Source organism: Rattus norvegicus, chromosome 12, assembly GCF_036323735.1.
Source record: "Rattus norvegicus strain BN/NHsdMcwi chromosome 12, GRCr8, whole genome shotgun sequence".
NCBI classification, from domain to species: domain Eukaryota; kingdom Metazoa; phylum Chordata; class Mammalia; order Rodentia; family Muridae; genus Rattus; species Rattus norvegicus.
This window is the reverse complement of record NC_086030.1, coordinates 14,120,214-14,143,138: the sequence shown is the minus strand read 5'-3', so window position 1 is coordinate 14,143,138 and position 22,925 is coordinate 14,120,214. Positions and strand designations below refer to the sequence as shown.

The 22,925-nt window shown below is 38.7% G+C and overlaps 2 protein-coding genes across 2 annotated transcripts in view; both read left to right on the top strand.

The window, feature by feature from the left end:
* The window catches only part of Hint1l2 (histidine triad nucleotide binding protein 1 like 2), an 865,401-nt gene that overhangs the window by 504,523 nt on the left and 337,953 nt on the right, over positions 1-22,925 (top strand). The gene's annotated exons all lie outside the window — the stretch shown is intronic.
* On the top strand, positions 1,044-13,758 carry Cyp3a2l1 (cytochrome P450, family 3, subfamily a, polypeptide 2 like 1). Its single transcript, XM_039090090.2, has 7 exons — positions 1,044-1,183; positions 3,589-3,716; positions 4,581-4,650; positions 6,902-7,062; positions 8,897-9,123; positions 10,718-10,880; positions 13,621-13,758. The coding sequence occupies exons 1-7, from the start codon at positions 1,054-1,056 to the stop codon at positions 13,714-13,716; spliced, it is 975 nt and encodes a 324-aa protein (XP_038946018.2). The 5' UTR covers positions 1,044-1,053; the 3' UTR covers positions 13,717-13,758.

The following is a 22,925-nucleotide window of genomic DNA, read 5'->3' as shown; positions in this document are numbered from 1 at the left end:
GATCCTAGACTATAAAGTTGGAACCATAAGAGGCAGCTGAGCATGCAACTGATTTCTCACAGGCAGTTTTTTCTTTTGACTCTAGGATCTTGGTCCATTGGGGATTATGAGCAAAGCCATCACTTTCTCTAAGGTTGAGGAGTGGAAGAGGTATAGAGCCTTTCTCTCCCCCACGTTCACCAGTGGAAAACTCAAAGAGGTGAGTGCAATTCTTTTAATTGCATCCTGTGTGACTGGAGTCCTCATCCTAACTGTGGATGCTTTCCATTTTTTTAGATGTTCCCCATCGTTGAACAGCATGGAGACATTTTGGTAAAGTACTTGAGGCGAGAGGACGAGAAAGGCAAGCCTGCCCCTGTGAAACAGTGAGTTATGGTCTATCACTGTGTTGGTGATATGGGGAAAACTGGGTGCAGGGTCATCCTTGTAGTGTAGTTATGGGTCAGATGCTTGTCCTTGCCCCTTTAGACACTAGATGGCATTACATACATTTTTTCTTTTTTTTTCTTTTTTTTATTAACTTGAGTATTTCTTTTTTTTATTATTATTAACTTGAGTATTTCTTATATACATTTCGAGTGTTATTCCCTTTCCCAGTTTCCGGGCAAACATCCCCCTCCCCCCTCCCCTTTCTTATCGGTGTTCCCCTCCCCACCCTCCCCCCATTGTCCCCCTCCCCCCAACAGTCTAGTTCACTGGGGGTTCAGTCTTAGCAGGACCCAGGGCTTCCCCTTCCACTGGTGCTCTTACTAGGATATTCATTGCTACCTATGAGGTCAGAGTCCAGGGTCAGTCCATGTATAATCTTTAGGTAGTGGCTTAGTCCCTGGAAGCTCTGGTTGCTTGGCATTGTTGTACCATTACATACATTTTAAATGTACAAATATAACAATAAGAAGTTTGCAGGGGTAGAGGGCAGGTAGGCTGGGAAGGGCTTGGTCCATATTGAAGTGACATTACCTGTCTCCCGAGAATATGAATACTTTCCTACTCCCTGATGCATATGTTAAATTCCAACTGCTCTGTATCCTCAGAGTGTTTGGTGCCTACAGCATGGATGAGATCACCAGCACATCATTTGGAGTCAGTGTTGATTTCCTTACCAACCCTAAGGATACTTTTGTGGAGAAAACCAAGAAGCTCTTAAGATTTGATTTTTTTGATCCATTGTTCTTGTCAGTAGGTATGTGGATGGTTCTTCTGCCTTGTAATTCATTTCTCTTTTCTGTGGCCATATTTGTCATTTCTGCCTTTCCCTTCCTCACTTTCCCCAAATGAATGGCTCTAGTGGTACATAGTTCACCTGCCATGTATTCATCCCCTAAAGGCACAGTTGAGTATTTTCAGTGCATTCAAAGACAGGTAGCCCAATAAATTCTATTTTTGAACTTTGTTTTTCTTTGATTCAGGGTCTCACTGTGTAGCCCTAGCTGACCTGAAGATTGCTGTATATACCAGGGTGGCCTTGAACTTTCATTGATACTTCTATTTCTGACTCTTGAGGCCAGGGATTACATTTTGCACCTTCGAGTCCTGGTTTTATTTTAGAATTCGTTCATTTGTATAAATACAAATTCCTAAAAATACAACTTTGGCTCTCTCTGGGTCTAGAATTCTCCATGTTTCCTGGTCATGCACATATAAGATCCATCTCAATTATACCCACTCTGAACTCTTACTTCCAACTTTCTTACTCACAAAGATACATCTTCATTCCAATTTCGTGTCCTTTTATCTGCTTTGGTAACCAGTTGATTTCAATCACTGATGCCTGCTAGGATGCTGACCAATATCATTGGCTTGATCTGAGAGAGGACCATGCCATGTCTGAGATATGGTATTCCACACTCCCCATTCCTGCCTCTGACTTTATTTCCACACCCTCTTTCATGATGTTCGTTGAGCCTTGCTGGGTGGGGGTGCTTGATATAGGTGCTCCATTTAGGCTGCAGTACTCAAAAGTCCCTTATTCTCAATACTCTGATCTCTTAGGCATCAGGAACGACTCAAGGCCAGCAGGCTCATTGCCAATATTAATCATGCTGTAGTCACGTTGCAAATTTAAAGCAACCTTGACCTAAAAAACCGCCAATTCACTTCCTCTATAGGTATGTATTTTGGGCATTTCATATCAGTGGGATCATAGACTATGTGTCTCTGTGACAGGCCTCTTTCCTTTAGCACAATGTTGAATGCAGCAAATGTCACTAAATCCTCTGTCTATGAGCAAATTATACTCCCTGTTGATGGTAATTGATGTTAGTCTTACATGATTGCCGTGAATTTCACTGCTATGGCCCTTCATATACAAGGCTATGTTTAAATATCTGTTTTTATTTTATATTCAAAATCAGCATTGCTGAGTTAAAAAGTAATTGACTTTTTAACATATAAGATTGAACATACATTGTGTACAGCAGCTGTAGCTACTATGTATAAATGTATGCCAGAAATGCAGGACTTTGATGTTTGAATGTCTCCTTTTAGATCTTCTTCCTCTTCTTCTCCCTCTCCCTCTACTTCTCCATCTCTCTTGCTCTCTCCATCTCCTCCCCCAACCTCTCTTTATTTTTTGGGTCAGTTTTTTTCTGTCTATCACTCAGTAGCTTGGAAGTCACTCTGTAGACTAGGCTGGTCTTGAACTCAACTACCTCAACCTGCCTCTGAGTGGGGGATTAAAGCAATGCACCACCACTGCCTGGTTAGATCTTAAATCGCATAGCTTAATTGCTTTATCATTTTTATAAGATTTATTTCTTTTTATTTTCTGTGTATGTGTCTTTTCCCTGCATGCATTAAGTTCATAAGGAAACCATAAGGGGACCTTGAAACTCCTTGAACTGGAGTTACAAGTGGTTGAGAGCAACCACTTGGATACTGGGAATTAAAACTGGCTCCTCTGGAAGTGTTAACCATATTAAAATATATTCTGGGTACAATTAAAAATGGTGTGTCATTTAGAGTTTTAATACTTTGCCTGTCACATATATTTCCATACACAGCTCATGTGTCCCTTTGCCTACATTCCATTCTTGTCACCTAATATTATCCTAGTGCCTCCTTCTCAGTGTTAGATGATACCTACACTCAGACCTTTATACACAGTTATTCACATAGGCTAGAATCTGCAAGTCAGGGAGAGTATGTGATTTTTCATTCTTCCTACTTTTTGTTCACTTGCCTTTGAGGTTTGGTTTTTCAGACAAGTTTTCTCTGTGTAGTCTTGCCTGTTCTTTGAATGCCTGTATGATTTGGCTTTTGTGTGGTATGTGTAGATCAGAGCACAACTTTTCTTTCATACAGTGGGATCGAACACAGGTTGCTAACTTTTTCTGTAGAAATATTTAGCTGTTCAGCCATCTTAATGGCCCTTGTATTTTCTATGTGAATCCACATAAACTCCAGGGACAGAGTTAAACTTAAGGCTACTCCAAAGTGTGGAAGCAGAAATATAGTGCTGACTCAGTGTGAGCAAGGTCATGGATACATGACTTCTTACTGATACTTTGGTGACTTATTTTTGGTATTGGTTTATGACTTATTTAAATGAAACTTGCATTTCCATTAAAACTTATCTGTTTTTTCCAGCACTCTTTCCATTCCTCACCCCAATATATGAGATGTTAAATATCTGCATGTTCCCAAAAGATTCAATAGCATTTTTACAAAAATTTGTGTACAGAATGAAGGAAACCCGTCTGGATTCTAAGCATAAGGTAGTACGTGTTGGTTTTATGAGAGGGTCATACTTTAATAACATGTTGGGGTGTGAACATTTTAGCTTGTGTTAATGGCAGGTAGAAAAGACTAGATTTACACACAGAGAGAAAGAATATATTTTCTGAGGAAAAAGTTGGATTTTTAAAAAATGATTGATAATAAGCCAGGAATTAATCCTTAACAATACGAAAAAAAACTAGAATATCCTGCATAAGGAATGAAAAATAATTGACATGGTATAAGACCTGAACATGATCAAGACTGTCAAAACTCAAGAATAGATGGGACAGGATCTCTCTAAGTCCTGACCTTTGCTGAGGAACAATTGGCAGTTTATAGCTGTGGAGGGAAGGTGTGGACACTGATAGGTTTCCCATGTGGCAGTGGATGGCCCTACAGCAATGTATGTGTGCACATCACTAGTTGGATTTAGTGGGTAATTAAGAATAGGGCATGGATTATGGTAGATGAAATGTTACAGGTGATATAGAAGGAAGTGGGGTGGAGATGACCATATTTGATTGTGTACATGTATGAAACTCTCCAATAACAAATACAAATTATTAAAAAGGAACTATTGTTTTCCTTGCCTTCAAGAACATTTTCAAAGAATAAAAGTGATTGTTTAAGATTGTGTCTACTGTAATTTTCTGTCAATGTGGTTAGTGGGAAGCTAATTCTTCCTATTTATCCACTTTTGCTTTTGTTCCTTGGTGACTCAAGCAATCGTAGCCAGTTTTGAATTTAAGGGAACCATGTTCTCAGAAGTGAGAGAATTAAGGTTCTGCACTTCTGATCCACCTCTGACCTCTGGCTTACCCTTAACCTTCCAGTTATGCAACTTCTCTTTTTGCTTCTAGCACCGAGTGGATTTTCTCCAGCTGATGCTGAACGCTCATAATAATTCCAAAGACGAAGTGTCTCATAAAGGTAGGGAAGCCCTTTACCATTTTATGAACAAAGCAGCTCTTGAGGAGTGGGTGGGTTACCCAGAAAATGTATACACAAGCTTTCCTAGGTAGAGGGTTCCTGCTGTTGAGGAAGCTCTTGGGGAGTGGGTGGGTCACACAGGGGGTTTTCTCATTGGAGGAGTACCTCTGCCAAAAAACAGCCGTGGCTATTATCAACTTGTTATTTTCTGGGTACACATGGGCAAAAGTTTGCTCTTAACATAAAGCATGGTCATAATGGATGTCTCCAATGGTCTCTGCGTTACCTGCTTGAGCACAGGTGTTGTTTGTATCTTTCCCAGCACAGTCTCAGAGCTCTGTCTAGACATCTGTATCTAAACAACCAGTCAGGGGACATGTAGCCCAACGGTGCAGAAGCTCTCTGGGAACCCTTAGTGGACATGTTTTTTTCTACCATAATCCATGGTAAAGATTTACTTTTCATTTGTGTGATGTTTAAGTAGCTTATGGGAAAAACCTCTTTGTACACATTTACTGGTTCTGTTCATTCTTTCATGTATTTAAAAATCACTCATAGCTGGGCAGCGCTGGAGCATGCCTTTAATCCTAGCACTTGGGAGGCAGAGGCAGGTGGATCTCTGTTTGTTGAAGGGCTGTCTGGTCTACATCATAGATGCCAGGACAGGCAGTGCTACACAGAAAACCCCTATCTTGAAAAACCATAAAAACACTTTAAGGTTTTTATGTTCTTTGTGCAGTACATGCATGTGCAGGGGTATGTACTTGTATGCACATGCTAAGTGTGTGTACATATAACAGATGGAAGCATGTAGTATCTTGCTCAATCCCTTTCTGTCTTATTTCTTTGAGACAAGGAAAGGGAGTCTGCCATTTTTTACCTATTTGATTATTTCCCATAGACTCACTTGCTTATATGCAGCAGTGTCATCTTTTGGATCCCCAAGTTTACTGTTAAAAGTCACCAAGTAATCTGTGTTTTGAGTTATCTCCTGTTTGCCCATTTGAAACCCTTTCATGTGAACAGCTAACTTCAAATTCTTCTATATCTCCTCCACCTTTTGCCACACGGTCCATGTAGCCTAGGCTGACCCACATTCATGATGTACCTGAGAATGACCTTTAACTTCTGAGACTGCCGGCATGTGGTACTATACACCAGAGTTTTAGCAGAACCACTGTGTTTGGCATGGATCTGGAGTGATGGCATCTCAGCTTTGAAGTAGCCTTCTGTCAGTGATTGTTATCTGAGATTTTATGATGTTCTTTCGAAGTATTCCCAGAGTCTTTGTAGAACTTCATGTGGAGGCATACCGGCCAAACCAGGCAGTATCCTATGGCTGGCAATTGCTTAAGTCTTTCAAGACAAGCCCACTACCACATAGGAGGTTTCGGTATGTGGAAATTGACTTGCTAGACTTGGCTTTTGTGTAAAAATAAAAATAGCTTCTAGGAAGCTGTCAGTGTTCAGTCCTACACGGCTGATTCCTTGCTGCTGAGAAGCAAAATTCTTCCATCACTGGCTCTCTTCTCTCCAGTCATTCTTCCTGTGAAACCCAGAACACAAACATAACCAGGTCTGATGTATAAAGTGCTGGGGACTGAACCCATGGCTTCATACCACCATCTGTGAACTGCATGTCTTTACACTTTCTGTTTCATTTTTGATTGTGAAATATATATTAATTTAAAAAATAGCCACTGATTATGGATTTACAGTCCAGTTTCAGTTTAGTAGTAAGGACTTACACTAATTGGGAGAAAGAATTTACCAACAACATAATCACAAAATTTATAGTAAAAGATGGACAACTGTCTGTAACTCTATCTTTATTGCCTTTAGTGCCTTTTTTGGCCTTCATGGGCACCCTCCACACATACATAGTACCCTTGCTACATGGTGCCACCTGCCCTCAAGATTTCAGAAATGCTCATAAATAAAAGTAAACTTATAAACAAGAAATCTATGTCTTGAAGCTGCCTACTAGGATGCCAAGGAACACCAGAAACATTGGGACAACCTGCCTGAAGCATTCTCCTTTTCTGGATGTGTCACAAGTCTGTCACAATGATGATAGTCTCAGAGTGCTTGAATGACATCTCCATAGTCTCTCTAAAAATGTGGGCTCATTTGATTTTCTCTTCATCTCCTCTGTGATGGTCCCTCCTGACATGACCTATGATTTTCTCCTCATGCCCCCTGTGATGGTCCATCCTATCATGGCTTACCTGAGATGTTTTTTTACTCCCAGCCCTGTCTGATGTTGAAATCATAGCCCAGTCAGTTACCTTTATTTTTGCTGGCTATGAAATCACCAGCAGCACACTTTCCTTTGTCTTGTATTCACTGGCAACTTACCCTGACATCCAGAAGAAACTGCAAGAGGAGATTGATGGGGCCCTGCCTAATAAGGTAAGAGGTTTATGTAGGAGGTAAAAGGAGAAGCCTCAACAAAGACACATTCTTGTCACCTGCAGTGTTTTCTCTGTCTCTCTCTCTGTCTCTCTCTGTCTCTCTCTGTCTCTCTCTGTCTCTGTCTCTGTCTCTCTCTGTGTGTGTGAGAGAGAGATGGAGAGACAGAGAGACAGAGAGAAACAGAGAGAGAGAAACACACAGAGAGAGAAACAGAGAATGAGACAAAGACAGAGACAGAGTACGTGAGTGAGGTTTAGTGTGTGTATGTTTTGTGTGTGGGGTGTGTAACTGTTTTGTGTGAGTGTGTGTGTGTTTGTAAATGTATCTGTGAATGAGTATGAGTGTAAGGATTCATGCCACTTAGCCATCTTTCAAATTCAGGTGAAACTTTTTTATGTATTTATCTGTATGTACATATGTATGTATGTATGTATGTATGTATGATGTACATGCCTACATATTTATGTACATACTTATGTACATGTATGAGTTTATATACATATGTGAGCATATATGCTGAGGCATGTGTGTGGATATCAAAGAACAACTTGAAGTAATTTGTTCTCTCTTTTTACTACATGAGATTTCAAGTTCCAAATCAGGTCAGTAGGTTCTGGGGCAGGTGCCTTTGCTCATTGAAATATCTCAGCAGCCCTTGATAATTTTTAAGCAGAGCACAATCACTGATTTTTCCCAGCACAATTTAATAATTATCATGAAAGGGCCACAGAAGCAGAAATGGTCAATAAATCCTTTCATAGCAACAGAAGGATTTGTTCAGGCAAAGGGCTTGGCCTGGTGTATCTGTTATCTAGGACCAGAAGAGGACCAAGTATCACCAACCAATGTAAGAGTAAAGATATACAGCTCTCTGCATGGTTCAATGATACCTCTTGTTCTACTGTGTCCCAGCTGTGCACAGAGAGGGGCAAGTCTTGGCTTTGATTAAGGGGCATGGGTTGACTCATCTCTCTGCCATGATTCTCACTATATGTTTATAGGAGAAGAAGCCAAATTGTAAGTCTTGGTGTTTACATTATGAGCCAAACTCATCTCTCTCTCTCTCTCTCTCTCTCTCTCTCTCTCTCTCTCTCTCTCATTTGTGTGTATGTATGTTTGTATGCAAATGAATGCACGTGTGTGTTTGTGTATGTGTGTGTGTGTCTGCGTGCACGCGCACATAGGTCATAGACCTACATTGTGCATATTTCTAAATCACTCTCCGCCATGTTTTATGATATATGTTCTTTTACCAAAGATGGACCTTATTGATTGGGTTAAGTTGTCTAGCCAATGAGCACTAGGCATGTCCTGTCTCAGTCTACCTGTTGCTGGGATTATAGTTGGGTGCCACTGTGTCTGGTTTCATAAATGATTTGTATGTGAACTCTCATCTTCAGGTTTACATACTAGAACCTTCACTAATTGAGCATCTTCAAGGCACCAAGTGATAGTCATTCTACTTTGTAAGGAGCTTGATAGACGGCACAATGGTTAAGAGCACTGGCAACTCCTCCATAGTATCTATTCATATTTGAGTACTAGCATGAAATTGGCCGGTCTCAACTGCTTTAACTCTAGTTCAATAAATCTGATGCCCTATTTTGGCTTCTGTGGGCACTGTACTAATATGGTGTACATAAACATACATAAATAAAACACCTACATATATAAAATAAAACAATTAAAAAACCCTTTACATTTCATTGCAAGTACTAACTAAGGTCCTTTGAACTGCTGAGCTTGACTTTGGGCCTACTGAGAGTTCAACACTAGACACAGTTGAAAGTTACTCTAAAATCTCAGCATAAATCTTTTTCTTTCTTCTCAGGCACCTCCTACCTATGATATTGTGATGGAAATGGAATACCTGGATATGGTGTTGAATGAAACCCTCAGATTGTATCCAGTTGGTAATAGACTTGAGAGAGTCTGTAAAAAAGACATAGAACTTGGTGGTGTGTTTATACCCAAAGGGTCTGTAGTGATGATTCCAACATATCCTCTTCAACGTGACCCACAGCACTGGACGGAGCCTGAGGAATTTCATCCAGAAAGGTACCAGAACCCCCTAAGCAGGAACCCACTCTGCACTATGCAGGCCTGTGTATGGTATGATGTCTCTTATCGGAAGAAGATATAATATGATTTGACATTCATTAGCATTCTGTGAGTAACTCTAGCCAGTGATCACCAGGCATGTCTTGTCTCAGTCTACCTGCTACTGGGATTATAGATGGGCGCCACTGTGTATGGCTTCATAAATGATTTGTATGTGAACTCTCATCATCAGGCTTACATAGTAGACCCTTCACTGATTGAGCAACTTCCAGGCACCAAGTGATAGTGAGATCAAAGAAAAGAGGGGAGAGGGGATGTGAGATGGGAAGAAAATAAGACCAATTAAATGCAGAATGTTTTCCTCTTTCTTCCTAAAGTAATTAATGACCAACTGGATTATGAGGCAGGAACCCACTTTTTCTGTAGTGGAAATGAAATGTGCTTTTCAGAGTTAGAACAGAGCACCCACCTAAATGAATTTTTATTGTTTAAAAATGTATTTGCTTTCTAGTTCATTTCTATTTTTTTTGACAATCACATGAATGGATAATGGATTCTGGTGTGTTTTAGCTTACTTTTCCTTGTCTCTTCTCCCTCCCATTCATGTGGAATACCTTTCTATCTTCAATCAGTCTTCCTACTGTTTTTAATGTGTTTTTTGTGACTTTTGAGTTTACATATGGTTGCTTGCATAAGCATATGTGTGGGAGTTAAATACTGGAGAATGGTCAAGTCACCAGTAGGTGCACCATTGAAGAAAAACCCCCTTGTCCACCAAGTGTTTATTGTCAATAGCTCCCAAGGGAGGTGGTATCTCATGGGTTCCATTCCCTCCCACGATGGAATGATGATGTGTCTAGTCTTGTAGTAGTTATCCACAGCTCCTGAGTGCTCATGAGTACAATAGAAGTATCATGGCCAGAAGACAATATTTCACAACACTCATTTCATGCCCTAGTTCTTGCAATTTTTCTGCCCCTTCTTCTGTGATGTTTCCTGAGCTTTGCAGGCACTGAGAACTCCACCACCACTTCTCAGCAATGTAACCAGCCATAAGTTTCTGTGTTCACTGTATCCCACTGCAAACTGAAGCTTTTCTGACCAAGGCTTATATCATCACTAATTTTTGTGTGTAAAGATAAATATTTAGAAGGCATTTTGGTGCCATGTCTCTTAGCAAAAGAAGAGCACTACATTCTCATCTATGATGTTTGCACCCATTGGTTTTTTACCTGATTTTCAAAGCTAGGCATTAATGTCATGACTGAGTTGACTCTCCATTGAATCAGAAAATACTCGGTCTCCCCTACCCCATAATACCAGTATTACACTACTGTGTGAAGTCACAAAGATGCATTTTTTAAAAAGCAGCATTTATCTTATCTCAACCATATGGAGACTCTTATAAGGTAAGGGAAATGAAAAGGAACTTTATGGTAAAATTCCCAGAGCCAATTACCTGAAGCAGAGGTTCAATAGACATTTCCCAAACACCCTGTGCGTTCTGATTAGATGTTAAGAGGCAACTTCACATGTGTAGCTCTTATGCTTTTATCCTATATCAACTTGTCTACTATTTTTATGTCTCCAGGTTCAGCAAGGAGAACAAGGGCAGCATTGATCCTTATGTATTTCTGCCCTTTGGACATGGACCCAGGAACTGCATTGGCATGAGGTTTGCTCTCATGAATATGAAACTCGCTCTCACTAAAGTTCTGCAAAACTTCTCCTTTCAGCCTTGTAAGGAAACACAGGTGAGAGAAAAACTGTTTCTACAAATAGTGTTTTATGGTAGGAATTCTTCCAACTGAAGGTTCTGTGTATAAAAATGATATTGCATGTTTGAGGTTTAATAATTTGTTCTCTGGACAAATAATCTATTGGTATCCAGGTATTAACTAAGGAGCCTTTTGTTGTACGTATGTATAGACTAGAACTTAGTATTACAAAGAGTCAGTGAACGCCAATGGGACAGAATTTTGTTTGAAATTTTAGTCATGTCCTTTGGAGATTGATATGTCATGTGACATTCAGAGGTGCAATGCTTAAAACTTCAATGTTGGTTGCATGTTGCACTACTCATCTTTCAGAGCTCGAAGAAACCCCTTTTTCATAGTCTTTTCAACCAGTGAATGTAGATTAAAATTACAGAAGAGTTTTAACAGTTTTAAAACTCATACATTGTGTCTGAGATGTTTCTCAGTTGACAAAATGCTTACTTATCATGTACAAATGTCTGGTTCTAATCCCCGGAACTACTTGAACAAGCTGTACATACCTATCATGCCCGTAGTCAGGAGTTAGAGGCCTGTGGATCAGAATTTCAAGAAATCATTGGTCATTTAGTGGATTTGAAGCCAGCATGGGCCATATATCTCAAAAAGAAACCAGAAACTCAACATGTCAGGTTTTTTTGAAATTATGATACAACTTACTCAGAGTGTGGCTTTAAAAGCTCATCTCTGATTTCCCATGTCATGCCAAGTTGAGAATCATTATTTTCAAAGCCATTTTTTTGTGTCTCACAAGATGAATCTCATTAAGAACACTTACTACCCTTTAAAAGAACTTGAGTTTATTTTCTAGTACCCACATGGTGGCTCACAACCATTTGTAAGTCTATTTCCAGGGTCTCTTCTGGCCCACTTTGTCTTATCTTGAGACTTCCCACTTGTCGCATATATGCAATTTGCAGGCAAACACTCCTATACGTAAACTATAAGTCTTTTAAAAGTTAAATGTTATGATGAATTTCAACCTTATGGAACATCTTTGTAATTCCAGCTCATTTTACAGGGGTTCTGCTCTAGAAAATAGGTATTTGTCATATTTCTATAAACTATGTAGCTTTATTCCCCTTCTTATTCTACCCTCATACTTCTTGTTCCTGTTTACTCTCCAAATGAATCTTTCTCTTAGAGTTTTATGTCCTGATTTACTCCATGTTTCAATTTTGTCTCATACAGGGTATCTTCACAACATATGTGTCATTAAAACCTCCAGTTTTAAAACAATATTTCTTCTCTCAGTATTGAAGTGTATCTCCCCTATTTTGTATATCACCTCGTATTATTCCTTCCATCAACTCCAAATTGTTTTTGAGGAGAGTTTTCACATTAAGAACTTTTCACAAATGTTGGAAAGCATGACCTACAGTTATAATTTTTGTTCTTAAAAGCATCAATTACAAATTAACAGTACCATGTATGTAAATATTATATGTATAACTTTTTTGTATACCTCCATCAAAATCATGTATGTGGTACTGAACATTATAAAAGGGTAAAATAAGACATTTGGAAAAAGCATTTACATTGCATTTTCCTGAATAACCTCTTCTTGTTTCATGTAAAGGGATGGGTAAATAGTATAGGATTGGTGTATTTAGAGTGTGGCTTCTGTATATTAATGATTTTTTTTGGACTGAGAGACAGATATATTTATTCTTTGATCTGTTCCTACAGGAAGTTGTATAGCTTTATCCACACACACCTTCACTTAATGTAGTACTTTTTCACTAAAGCATTTAAATTATGTACAAAGATTTAGATAGATAAAACATGGTTCTACTTTGAGAGAAATGGCACATCTGGCATGAGGCAGACACTCTTTCAAGCTACAGTCCTTTTACATTTGACACTCCTCTGTCTCCATGACAGCTTTGTTCCTATTTCTTTTCCTTTGACTAGAAGATTTCCCCATTCTCCATTCATCACTGAAGAGCATGAGGCTGAATCATTATTGGAAAGTCCTGTAGAATTAGAGTTTCCCATTATTCATACCCTTGGAAGCCAAGAGTAGATGCTAGAAAAGCAAGAAAACTATCCCTGAATATACTGAAGTGTAGTGGTTAGATATGATCTGGGAATCGGGTATTGTTAAGAGAGTTGAAACGTTTCTTCTCATGGTTATCTTGCAAGTTTCAAAACTAAAAATAACTTTTCATGACTTAAAAAATAATATGACATAATAACTAAGAATAAGATTAAAAATATTAAACATGTTTTACTCTACATCAGCATAGAACATAAGTAATATAAACAAGCATGAGTTTGTCTCAAGTCCTGAATACAATAGATTTTCAATTACCATTTTAAATAATGAACATTTAAATGCAAGCTCAACATCTAATTGACAAAGCTTTTAGAATAAGAGAGAAATAATGTCACAATACATGATAATAAATGTAGCTTTCTGGTTGTGCGAAGCATTATTATCCCTAACACATTTTTAGTATTTATTTATTTTATGTGTATGACTATACTGTCATTACCTTCAGACATACAAGAAGAGGACATCAGATCTCATTACAGATGGTTGTGATACACTATGCGGTTGCTGGGAATTGAGCTCAGGAACTCTGGAAGAGCAGTCAGTGCTATTAACCTCTGAGCCATCTCTCTAGCCCAACACTATTCATTTATTTTTTTACTTTAATCCAGGTTTCTTGTTGGTTCCATCATTGCTTCTCAATATTTTTCTTCCCCATTGCAGATACCTCTGAAATTGAGTATACAAGCAATTCTTGAACCAGAAAAAGCCATTGTTCTTAAGGTTGTGCCATGGGATGCAGTCATAACTGGAGCATGACTTTCCCTGAAGGAATTTTATTGGGCTCCTCACAAAGGCAGTGTCTAAGAACATTGAACCTTTTAAATTTATTTCATGAATGAATTCCAGATAAAACTGGGGCTTAATTGACTGGTCTTGATGCCTGGTTAAAGATTCAGCACATTTATTGATCTTTCTCAGTGTCTATACAAAGTACCATCTAATAAACAGGAGATGACAAGTCTGTGACAGAACAGGAAATTCTCATGGGACCATCTTCATCCACATTCGGTTATGTCTGTTAGTTTCTTTAGAGCTTTTTTGATAGTAAACATGTCTCTGTAATTTTATCAATAATATTATGATGTAAAGGTGAACTATTGTAGTGACTCTATTTGTAGATTTGGTATCAGATGTTTTATTTGGAATATTCTAGAATAAATGCTACGTGGAAAGCATCCTTAAATATCTCTTTAAAAATCCTATTTAAACATGTTTTAAAATATTCTTTGTGAGCTTTATTGAACGTATTTTGATCATATTAATTCCTTTCCTCTGAATCTTTCCAGATTCTATCCCATCTTCTTTCCCACCCTACTTTATATTTTCTCACAGTGTTTCAAAACAAAACAAAAAATATGGAGTCTAGTTTGCATTGGATATTTCTTCCTTGTGTGAGTCCTACCCTGAAGTGGACCTAGTATCACCCCACATAAAAAACTGACCTTTCGTCTCTCAAGAGGTCTCAGCTTACAATGAGTCCTTGGCTAGAGGGAGGACCTTTTTTTCAGAGCTGGGGACCGAACCCAGGGCCTTGTGCTTGCTAGGCAAGTGCTCTACCACTGAGCTAGATCCCCAACCCCGAGGGAGGACTTTTAACTTGTTACCACTAGGATTTTGTCTTGAGTTTGTGACAATCATGTGAATTTTTTCATAGTGTCTGTGATTTCATATACATACTTGCATGCATGATGCATCTGGAAATGCAATTTCCTTAAAGTCATCTACTACCTCTGGCTCTCACAATCTTTTTTCTTTTCATTTTATATAGATCCTTGAGCTTTGAGGGGAGTCTTATTTTATAGACCGCCTACCTAGTTAGAATTGAGCATTTTAAAATGTTTTTATCTTCACAAGTTTTAGGTTTTCTTGTTAACTCTTGACTTTTGAATAAAGAAATTTCTCTAGTGAGGGTGAGTGGATATAGCACTATATTATCAGGAATCTTTTTTATTGCTACATCCATTTAGAGCTTAATAGTAGTAGATTTTCTCCTAGAATTCATGACATACAAAGTTTTAGGTTTGTGGCCTCATAGCCAGTATCTGTTATTGATTCCATCTCATGGAGTGGACCTTAAATACAGTTTAGAAATTATTCGTTACTACCATAACATCTGTGCCACAGTGCCTTAACACTGCTCCATTGGGCATGTCTTTTGGGTAGGTAGTTATTGTAGCTTACATGGTTCACAGGTGTGTGAGAGTAATGATTACTTTGCTTATCCAGTATTGTGCAAATCACATTCCAGTCCTGTGAACATGATCCCATGACATGAGGTTTTCATATATATTAAGAGGAAGATGGAAATCTGAATAAGGGAGAATCAGAAATAAAACTAGACGGATAGAGAGAATATTGCCGGGCTCAGAAAGTAGCCTTTAGTAGTGTGCTATGGGATGGAGCAAAGCATGTGACATGCTTTGCTGACTGAGATGAAGATATCTACAAGATAACTTGGGGCACTATGGTGCTGGATCTAGTGTGGGATAAAAGGCAGATTTTTTTTTACAATTTTACAGCAGCACATTTGCCTTTGTATTTTTATGCTCTGGCTCAGACTTTCAGGAGACAGCTACATCAGGCTCCTGTCAGCATATACTTCTGGCATCAGCAATATTGTGTCTCTTTGGTGACTGTATATATATGAGCTGGATTACCGAGTTGGGGCTGGCTCTGTATGACCATTCCTTCAGTCTCTCCTCCAAATTTTGTCTCCATATTTCCTCCTATGAATGTTTTTGTTTCCCCTTCTAAGAAGGACAGAAGAATCCGCACTTTGGTTGTCCTTCTTCTTTAGCTTCATGTGGTCTGCAGATTATATCTTGGTTAATTAGAGCTTTTGGGATAATATTCACTTATCAGTGAGTCCATACCATGTGTGATTCTTTTGTGATTGGGTTACTTCACTTAGGACTGTATTTTCTAGTTCCGTCTGTTTGCCTATGTATTTCATGAAGTCATTGTTTTTGACAGCTGAGTTGAACCCCATTGTGTAGATGTACCACATTTTCTGTATCCATTCCTCTGTTGAAGAACATCTGGTTCTTATTAGCTTCTGGCTACTATAAATAAAGCTGCTATGTACGTAGTTGAGTATGTGTCCTCGTACTACATTGGAACATCTTTTTGGTATATAACCAGGAGTGGTATACCTGGGCCCTCTGAATGTACTATGTCCAATTTTCTGAGGAATTTGTAGACTGACTTCCAGAGTAGTTGTACCAGTTTTGAATTCCACCAACAATGGAGGAGTGTTGTCTTTCTCCACATCCTCATCAGCATCTGTTATTACCTGAGTTTTTGTTCTTAGCCATTCTGACTAGTGTGAGGTGGACTCCCAGGGTTATTTTAATATGGACTTCCCTGATGACTAAGGATGTTGAACATTTCTTTAGGTATTTCTCAGCCATTTGATATGACTCAGCTGAGAATGTTTTGTTTAGCTCTGTACCCCATTTTTATTAGGGTTTTTGGCTCTCTGGAGTCTAACTTCTTGAGTTCTTTGTATATATTGGATATTAGCCCTCTATCAGATGTAGGATAGTTAAAGATCTTTTCGCAATCTGTTGGTTGCTGTTTTGTCCTAATGACAATGTCCATTGCCTTATGGAAGCTTTGTAGTTTGATGAAATCCCATTTGTCATTTTTTTACTCTTAGAGCATAAGCCATTGGTGTTTTTTTTTTCAGGAAATTTTCCTTAGTGCCCCTTTGTTTCAGGCACTTTCCCACTTTTTCTTCTAAAAGTTTGAGTATATCTGGTTTGATGTGGAGGTCCTTGATCCACTTGGACGTAAGCTTTGAACAGGGTGATAGCATGGATAGATTTACATTCTTCTATGTGCTGACCTCCAGTTGAACCAGCACCATTTACTGAAAATGCTATCTTTTTGGATGGTTTTGGCTCCTTTGTCAAAAATCAAGTGACCATAGGTGTGTGTGTTCATTTCTGGGTCTTCAATTCTATTCCACTGGTCTATCTGACTGTCTCTATACCAATACTGTACAGTTTTTATCATTATTGCTCTGTAACACTGCTTGAGATCAGGGATGGTGATTTCCCCTGAAATTCTTTTATTGTTGAGGATAGTTTTAGATATCCTAAGTTTTTGGTTATTTCAAATGAATTGGAAAATTGTTCTTTCAAACTCTATGAAGAACTGAATTGGAATTTTAATGGGCGTTACATTGAATCTGTAGATTGCTTTTAGTAAAATGGTCCTTTTTACTGTATTAATTCTACCCCTACATGAGCATGGGAGGTCTTTCCATCTTCTGAGATCTTCAATTTTTTTCTTCAGAGACTTGAAGATCTTATCATACAGATCTTTCACTTGCTTGATTAAAGTCACACCAAGGTATTTCATATTATTTGGGACTACTATCAAGGGTGTCATTTCTTTAATTTCTTTCTCAACCTGTTTACCCTTTGAGTAGAGGAAGGCTACTAATTTGTTTGAGTTAGTTTTACACCCAGCCACTTTGCTGAAGTTGATTGTCAGACATAGTAGTTCTCTGGTGGAATTTTTGGGGTCACTTAAGTAAACTTTCATATCATCTGCAAATAATATTTTGATTTCTTCCTTTCCAATTCGTATCCCTTTGATGTCCTATTTTTGACTGATTGCTCTGGCTATGACTTTGAGTACTATATTGAACAAGTAGGGAGAGAGTGGGCAGCCTTGTCTAGTCCCTGAGTTTAGTTGGACTGCTTCAAGTTTCTCTCCATTTAGTTCGATGTTGGATGCCGGTTTGCTGTATATTGCTTTTATTATGTTTAGGTATGTGCCTTGAATTCCTGAGCTTTCCAAGACCTTTTATGTGAAAAAGTGTTGAATTTTGTCAAATCATATTTTGGTGTCTAATGAGATGATCATGTGATTTTTTTTCTTTGAGTTTGTTTACATAGTGGATTACACTGATAGATTTCCATATATTGAACCATACCTGTATCCCTAGGATGAAGTCCACTTGATCATGATGGATGATTGCTTTGATGTGTTCTTGGATTCAGTTTGTGGTAATTTCATTTTGTCCATTTGCATTGAAATATATAAGGGAAATTGGTCTGAAGATCTTTTTCTTTTTTTCTTTTTATCTCATCTGTATTTACCTATTAAAGCAGAGTGTGATTTGGGCACTGTTATTTTCACATTCACAAGTCTTGCTGAGTTACAAGACCTAGGGAAACTCAAGGTTTTGATTTTGGTACTTTGAAAAACAAGCCACTCGTGCAATTCCTCTGTCAAGTTGTTTTAAATTGTTTTAATTTTAAGACTAGTACATGCAGAATTAACTACAGGGAAATGAAAAGAAATTTATGACAGGAAGATGGGGCTTCAAGCTGCAGGAGCCCTGCGGTCCAGACTGTGCCTGGATCTGAACAGACCCAGTCTAACAGCTCCCAGCCCCCAAACCCCATGTGAGGGAGAGGGAGACCTTCAGAGGGGCAGATATGCCAGGGAAACCAGAAGAGGCTACTCTCTGTTCACATTTCCGACTCAAGAGGAAAACACCTAGCACCATCTGGGCCCCCTGCACACAGGGACCTAAGAGAAGGAGGAGCATGCCTTTCTGGTTGATGCCCTCATGGAGAGCTGAAACCTAGCCCCAAGGAGCAACTTCAGGCCCAAGACCAGAGGTAAGATCAACTTTTCTGCTCCAAGTGACCTGCCTGGTGGACTCAGGACACACAAAGGCAAAATTCCTGGGACCCCCAGGACTGCCCACCTTTGCCCACATCCCTGGCCCAAGAGGAAACTGTATCGGGCTTCTGAGCACAGGAAGATTTGGGCAGTCAAGCTGCAGGAGTCCTGTGGTCCAGACTGCGGCTGGATCTGAACAGACCCAGTCAAAGAGCTCCCTGCACCAAAATACCATGGGAGGGAGAGCTAGACTTTCATAGGGGCAGACATCCCTGGGAAACCAGAGGAGACTACCCTCTGCCCACATTTCTGACTCTAGAAGAAAACACTTAGCACCATCTGGGCCTCCTATACACAGGGTCCCAGAAGTATGGGCAGGCCCTTATGGTTGCTGCCCTCATGGAGAGCTGAAACTCAGCCCCAAGGAGCGACTTCAGGCTCAAGACCACAGGTAAGACCAACTTTTCTGCTCCAAGTTACCAGCCTGTTGGGCTCAGGACAAATACCCACAGGAACAGCTGAAAGCCAGTGGATGGGAACAACAACACACCTGAAAGTAGAACACTCTGTTCACATAACTGGCTGAAAGAAAACAGAAAAGCAGGTCAACAGTACTCCTGAAACACAGGCCTATATGACGGTCAAGCCACTGTCAGAAATAGAAGAACAAGGCAACACCAGACACAACCTGATGGCGAGAAGCAAGCACAGGAACCCAAGCAACAGAAAGAAAGACTACATGGCATCATCAGAGCCCAATTCTCCCACCAAAGCAAACACTGAATATCCAAACACACCAGGAAAGCAAGATTTAGATTGAAAATCACATTTTTGATAATGATGAAGGACTTTAAGAAAGACATAAAGAACTCCCTTAGAGAAATGCAGGAAAACACAAATAAACAAGTAGAAGCCCTTAGAGAGGAAACACAAAAATCCCTGAAAGAATTACAGGAAAACACAATCAACATGTGAAGAAATAGAAAATGGAAATAGAAACAATAAAGAAGGCACAAAGTGAGAAAACCCTGGATATAGAAAACCAAAGGAAGCCATAGATACAAACAGCACAAAAGAATACAAAAGATAGAAGAGAGAATCTCAGGAGCAGAAGATTCCATAGAAATCATCGACACAATTGTCAAAGATAATGTTAAACAGAAAAAGCTACTGGCCCAAAACATACAGGAAATGCAGGACACAATGAGAAGATCAAACGAAAGGATAATAGGCATGGAAGAGAATGAAGAGTCCAAATTCAAAGGACCAGTAAATATCTTCAACAAAATCATAGAAGACAACTTCCCTAATCTAAAGAAAGAGATGCCCATAAACCTACAAGAAGCCTACAGAACTCCAAATAGATTGGACCAGAAAAGAAACTCCTCCCATCCCATAATAGTCAAAACACCAAATACACAAAATAAAAAAAAAGAATATTAAAAGCAGTAAGGGAAAAAGTCAAGTAACATATAAAGGCAGACCTAAAGAATTACACCAGACTTCTCACCGGAGGCTATGAATGCCAGAAGATCCTGGACAGAAGTCATACAGACCGTAAGAGAAGACAAATCCCAGCCCAGGTTGCTTTATCCAGGAAAACTCTCAATTAACATAGATGGAGAAAACAAGATATTCCATGACAAAACCAAATCTAAACAGTATCTTTCTACAAATGCAGCCCAACAAAGCATAATGAATGGTAAAGCCCAACACAAGGAGGCAAGCTACACCCAAGAAAAAGCAAGAAACTAATCTTTTTGCAACAAAACAAAGAGAAGACATGGAAACAAACATAATCTCACCTCCAAACACGAAGATAACAGGAAGCAACAATCACTATTCCTTAATAACTCTCAATATCAGTGGACTCAATTCCCCAGTAAAAGACACAAATCAACAAACTGGATACATTATGAGGATCCACCATTTTGCTGCCTACAGGAAACACACCTCAGAGACAAAGACAGACACTACCTCAGAGTAAGAGGCTACAAAACAACTTTCTAAGCAAATGGTCTGAAGAACCAAGGTGGAGTAGCCATTCTAATATAGAATGAAATTGATTTTCAACCAAAAGTCATCAAACAAATAAGGAAGGACACTTCATATTCATCAAAGAAAAAAATTCATCAATATGAACTCTCAATCCTAAATATCTATGCTCCAAATACAAGGGCACCTACATTCATAAAAGAAACCTCACTAAAGCTCAAAGCACACATTGCACCTAACACAATAATAGTAGGAGATTTGAACACCCCACTCTCATCAATGGACAGATCATGGAAACAGAAATTAAACAGAGACATAGACAGACTAACAGAAGTTATGAACCAAATGGACATGGCAGATATTTATAGAACATTCTATCCTAAAACAAAAGGATATACTTTCTTCTCACCATGTCATGTTATTTTTTCAAAATTGACCCTATATTCAGTCATAAAACAGGCCTCAACAGATACTGAAAGACAGGAATAATCCCATGCGTCATATCAGACCATCACAGGCTAAAGCTGGTCTTCAATAACAATAAGGGAAGAACACGCACATATACAAGGAAGTTGAACAATGCTCTACTCAACGATAACCTGGTCAAGGAAGAAATAAAGAAAGAAATTAAAGACTTCTTAGAATTTAGTGGAAATGAAGGTACAACATACCCAAACTTATGGGACACAATGAAAGCTGTGCTAAGATGAAAACTCAAAGCTCAGAGTGCCTGCAGAAAGAAACAGGAGACAGCATATATCGGGAGCTTAACAGCACACGTGAAACCTCTAGAGCAAAAAGAAGCAAATACACCCAGGAGGAGTAGAAGGCAGGAAATAATCAAACTGAGAAGTGAAATAAACCAAGTAGAAACAAAAAGGACTATACAAAGAATCAACAGAACCAAAAGCTGGTTCTTTGAAAAAATCAACCAGATGGATAAACCCTTAGCCAGACTAACCAGAAGACACAGAGAGTGTGTCCACATTAACAAAATCAGAAATGAATAGGGAGATATAACAACAGACTCCAAAGAAATTCAAAAAATCATCAGATCCTACTACAAAAGCCTGTATTCAACAAAACTTGAAAATCTAGAGGAAATGTACAATTTCCTAGACAGATATCAGGTACCGAAGTTAAATCAGGAACAGATAAACCATATAAACAGCCTAAAGAAATAGAAGCAGTCATTAAAAGTCTCCCAACCAAAAAAGCCCAGGTCCAGATGGGTTCAGTGCAGAATTCTATCAGACTTTCATAGAAGACCTCATACCAATACTATCCAAACTATTCCAAAAAATTGAAACAGACTGAGCGCTACTGAATATCCTTCTAGGAAGCCGCAGTTTTGCACTTATACCTAAACTACACAATGCCCCAACAAAGAAAGAGAACTTCAGACCAATTTTCCCTTATGAATATCGACGCAAAAATACTCAATAAAATACTTGCGAACTGAATCCAAGAATACATCAAAATAATCGTCCATCATGATCAAATAGGCTTCATCCTAGGGATGCAGGGATGGTTTAATGTATGGAAAACCATCAACGTAATCCACTATATAAACAAACTGAAAGATAAAAACCACATGATCATTTCATTAGATGCCGAGAAAGTATTTGACAAAATTCAACACCCCTTCATGGTAAAAGTCCTGGAAAGAACAGGAATTCAAGGCCTATACCTAAACATAGTGAAAGCCAAATACAGCAAACCAGTAGCATTAAAATAAATGGAGAGAAACTTGAAGCAATCCCACTAAAATCAGGGACTAGACAAGGCTGCCCACTCTCTCACTACTTATTCAATATAGTTCTTGAAGTTCTACCCAAAGCAATCAGACAACAAAGAAGATCAAAGGGATACAGATTGGAAAGGAAGAAATCAAAATATGACTATTTGTAGAAGATATGATAGTATATTTAAGTGATCCCAAATGTTCCACCAGAGAACTACTAAACCTGATAAATACATTCAGCAAAGTGGCTGGGTGTAAAATTATTTCAAATAAATCAGTAGCCTTCCTCTACACAAAAGTCAAACAAACTGAGAAAGAAATTAGGGAAACGACACCCTTCATAACAGTCCCAAATAATATAAAATACCTCGGTGTGACTTTAACCAAGCATGTGAAAGATCTGTATGATAACAACTTCAAGCCTCTGAAGAAAGAAATTGAAGAAGATCTCAGAAGATGGAAAGACTTCCCATGCTCATGGATTGGCAAGATTAATATAGTAAAAATGGCTATTTTACCAAAAGTGATCTACAGATTTAATGCAATCCCCATCAAAATTCCAATTAAAATTCCAATAAAATTC

Bases quoted from the DNA above. Each gene is read 5' to 3' on its own strand.
- Cyp3a2l1 (XM_039090090.2), top strand. From the start codon at position 1,054: ATGGATGAGATCACCAGCACATCATTTGGAGTCAGTGTTGATTTCCTT. The intron at 7,063-8,896 runs GTAAGAGGTTTA...CTTTCTTCTCAG, and splicing joins ATGGGGCCCTGCCTAATAAG to GCACCTCCTACCTATGATAT. The intron at 9,124-10,717 runs GTACCAGAACCC...TTATGTCTCCAG, and splicing joins GAGGAATTTCATCCAGAAAG to GTTCAGCAAGGAGAACAAGG.